The sequence below is a fragment of the Centruroides sculpturatus genome, unplaced genomic scaffold (genome assembly GCF_000671375.1).
Source record: "Centruroides sculpturatus isolate CEXI.00-Female unplaced genomic scaffold, Cexi_2.0 scaffold4139, whole genome shotgun sequence".
NCBI lineage: Eukaryota > Metazoa > Arthropoda > Arachnida > Scorpiones > Buthidae > Centruroides > Centruroides sculpturatus.
The window spans coordinates 67-2014 of record NW_019388231.1 but is presented as its reverse complement, the minus strand read 5'-3'; the positions used below and the strand labels follow the sequence as shown (position 1 = coordinate 2014).

Genomic DNA, 1948 nt, shown 5'->3' with positions numbered 1-1948 from the left:
TATTATTATTAATTAGAACATTTTAAACTAAAATGTTCAAATAACATTTTAGTTTAAAATGTTCTAATTTTTCAATTACAAAATGTTCTGATCTGTGACTTATGAATCAGCTGGTTAACAAGAAGAGGGCACCACATTTGACTTATGGACCTAAATTCATTTTTAAAAAATCTGTTTACTTCTGATTCATTTTTATATTTTTGTAGTTTTATTATTTTAAAAACTTGTAAATTAGATATGTAAGACACAGTAGATCAGTATTTTAATTTCATGTTTTTAGCTGCATTCTGAAATATCAGAACAAGGAGTCCATTAAACTGTTTTAATTAAATAAAATTTTCTTTTGGATGATCTAAGATTTGGAAAGCTTTGGTCTCAATAACATTTATCTTGTTCTTTTCATGAGTTTCTTTATTTTAGTGTGTTTTTTTTTAGACTTAAAACTGTCATAAAGACTTGTAAAGATATCTCAATTTTTGTATTCTAATAACAAAACAAATTTGTGCTTTCATTAAGTTTTATTCTTAACTTCAAAATAAGACCCTGAGAATAAAAATTTGATTTTAAACTTATTTAAGAAATTAAAAGATGGAAATATGAAATTAAAGTAATATGTGAATATCAAATCAATAAACTTAAGTATAATTCTGGATTTCAGATATCTGAATGCAATAATTCATTCATTTAAGAATTTATTCTGTGTAAAATTAATACCTTTCTACTCAATAATTTCTATAATGCTTACTTCCATAATAGGATTAGAAGCCAATACTTTTTTCTCAATACAGGTTTCTGTTGAAGAACCCCCAACAGTAGCAAAGTACCTCATTGCGTATTTTGCAGAAACTGTTTTTCCTGCTCCTGATTCACCACTCACAATAATAGACTGATTTTTACTTTCTCTAAAGGAAGAATAAAATAAATTATAAAACATTAATGAAATCTCAGATGTTATATACATATATTATATACATTGTAAAAACATTCTGTAAATAAAGAAAACATGATAAACTGCAATCAAAGTGTTAATCTGGCACTAATGGACCAGAATGATGCTGGATTATTGACAATGTCAAATTGTCAAATTTTTGCATTTTTTACAATTTTGATTAGCTAGTTGTACCCAGCAAAATATTGCTGTAAAAAATTATTGCTAAATTACAAGTAAATAGGAAAATAAAGCAGCAAATAAATTTATTTACATAAAAATTATTAATATAAGACACTGTCTTATTTTCGGGGAAACACGGTAGGTTAAATGAAAAATCAGAAGTCTACAAAATTCCGTTACAACATGCACTCTTAGGAAGAAAATTATTTACATTGGACCTACTGCTAGAATGTTAGTCCTATATTTTAGAACATCAAGATGATATTAAAAACAACAGACTAGCAACTGTTATCTAAACATGTACTAGACCAAGATTATCTACTGCTTTGGACACACACCAAATTACTTAAGCATTGAAATGATAGAAGGGAGTTATTTATATGTGAGAGCCTTTATATATCTGCTTTAACACCATGCAGTAAACCTACCATAGAAATCCCACAATTGTGGATAACCTTATTCAAACAATTCAATTTGTATTAATTTAGTTGTCTTTATGTCCTTATCTCTTGTTTTATTCTATTATAGTCAACTAAGACCTATCTTATTAATAGGACATTTACACTGGTGTGATAGTTATTTGCAACAAGTACTGTTCTTAATCAGAAAAAACAAAACTCTATGTGTCCGAAACACAAATATGTGTATTTTTCACTTGTTCCTGTACACAAAATACACATATTTGTGTTTCGGACACATATGTCCCTCCAAACCTGCTGATGAGGGACGTATGTGTCCGAAACACGAATATGTGTATTTTGTGTACAGGAACAAGTGAAAAATACACATATTTGTGTTTCGAACACAGAGAGTTTTGTTTTTTCTGATTAAGAACAG

General features: G+C 27.7%; 1 protein-coding gene across 1 annotated transcript in view; it reads right to left on the bottom strand.

Moving 5' to 3' along the window:
* The window catches only part of LOC111616834 (unconventional myosin-Vb-like), a gene marked incomplete at its 3' end in the record, with an annotated part of 5306 nt that extends 4107 nt beyond the window's left edge, over positions 1-1199 (bottom strand). Inside the window, exon 1 of the mRNA XM_023358190.1 lies at positions 746-1199. Within this exon, the coding sequence (XP_023213958.1) occupies positions 746-961 (216 nt within the window). The remainder of the gene's footprint in view (positions 1-745) is intronic.
* Positions 1200-1948: the final 749 nt, after the last annotated feature.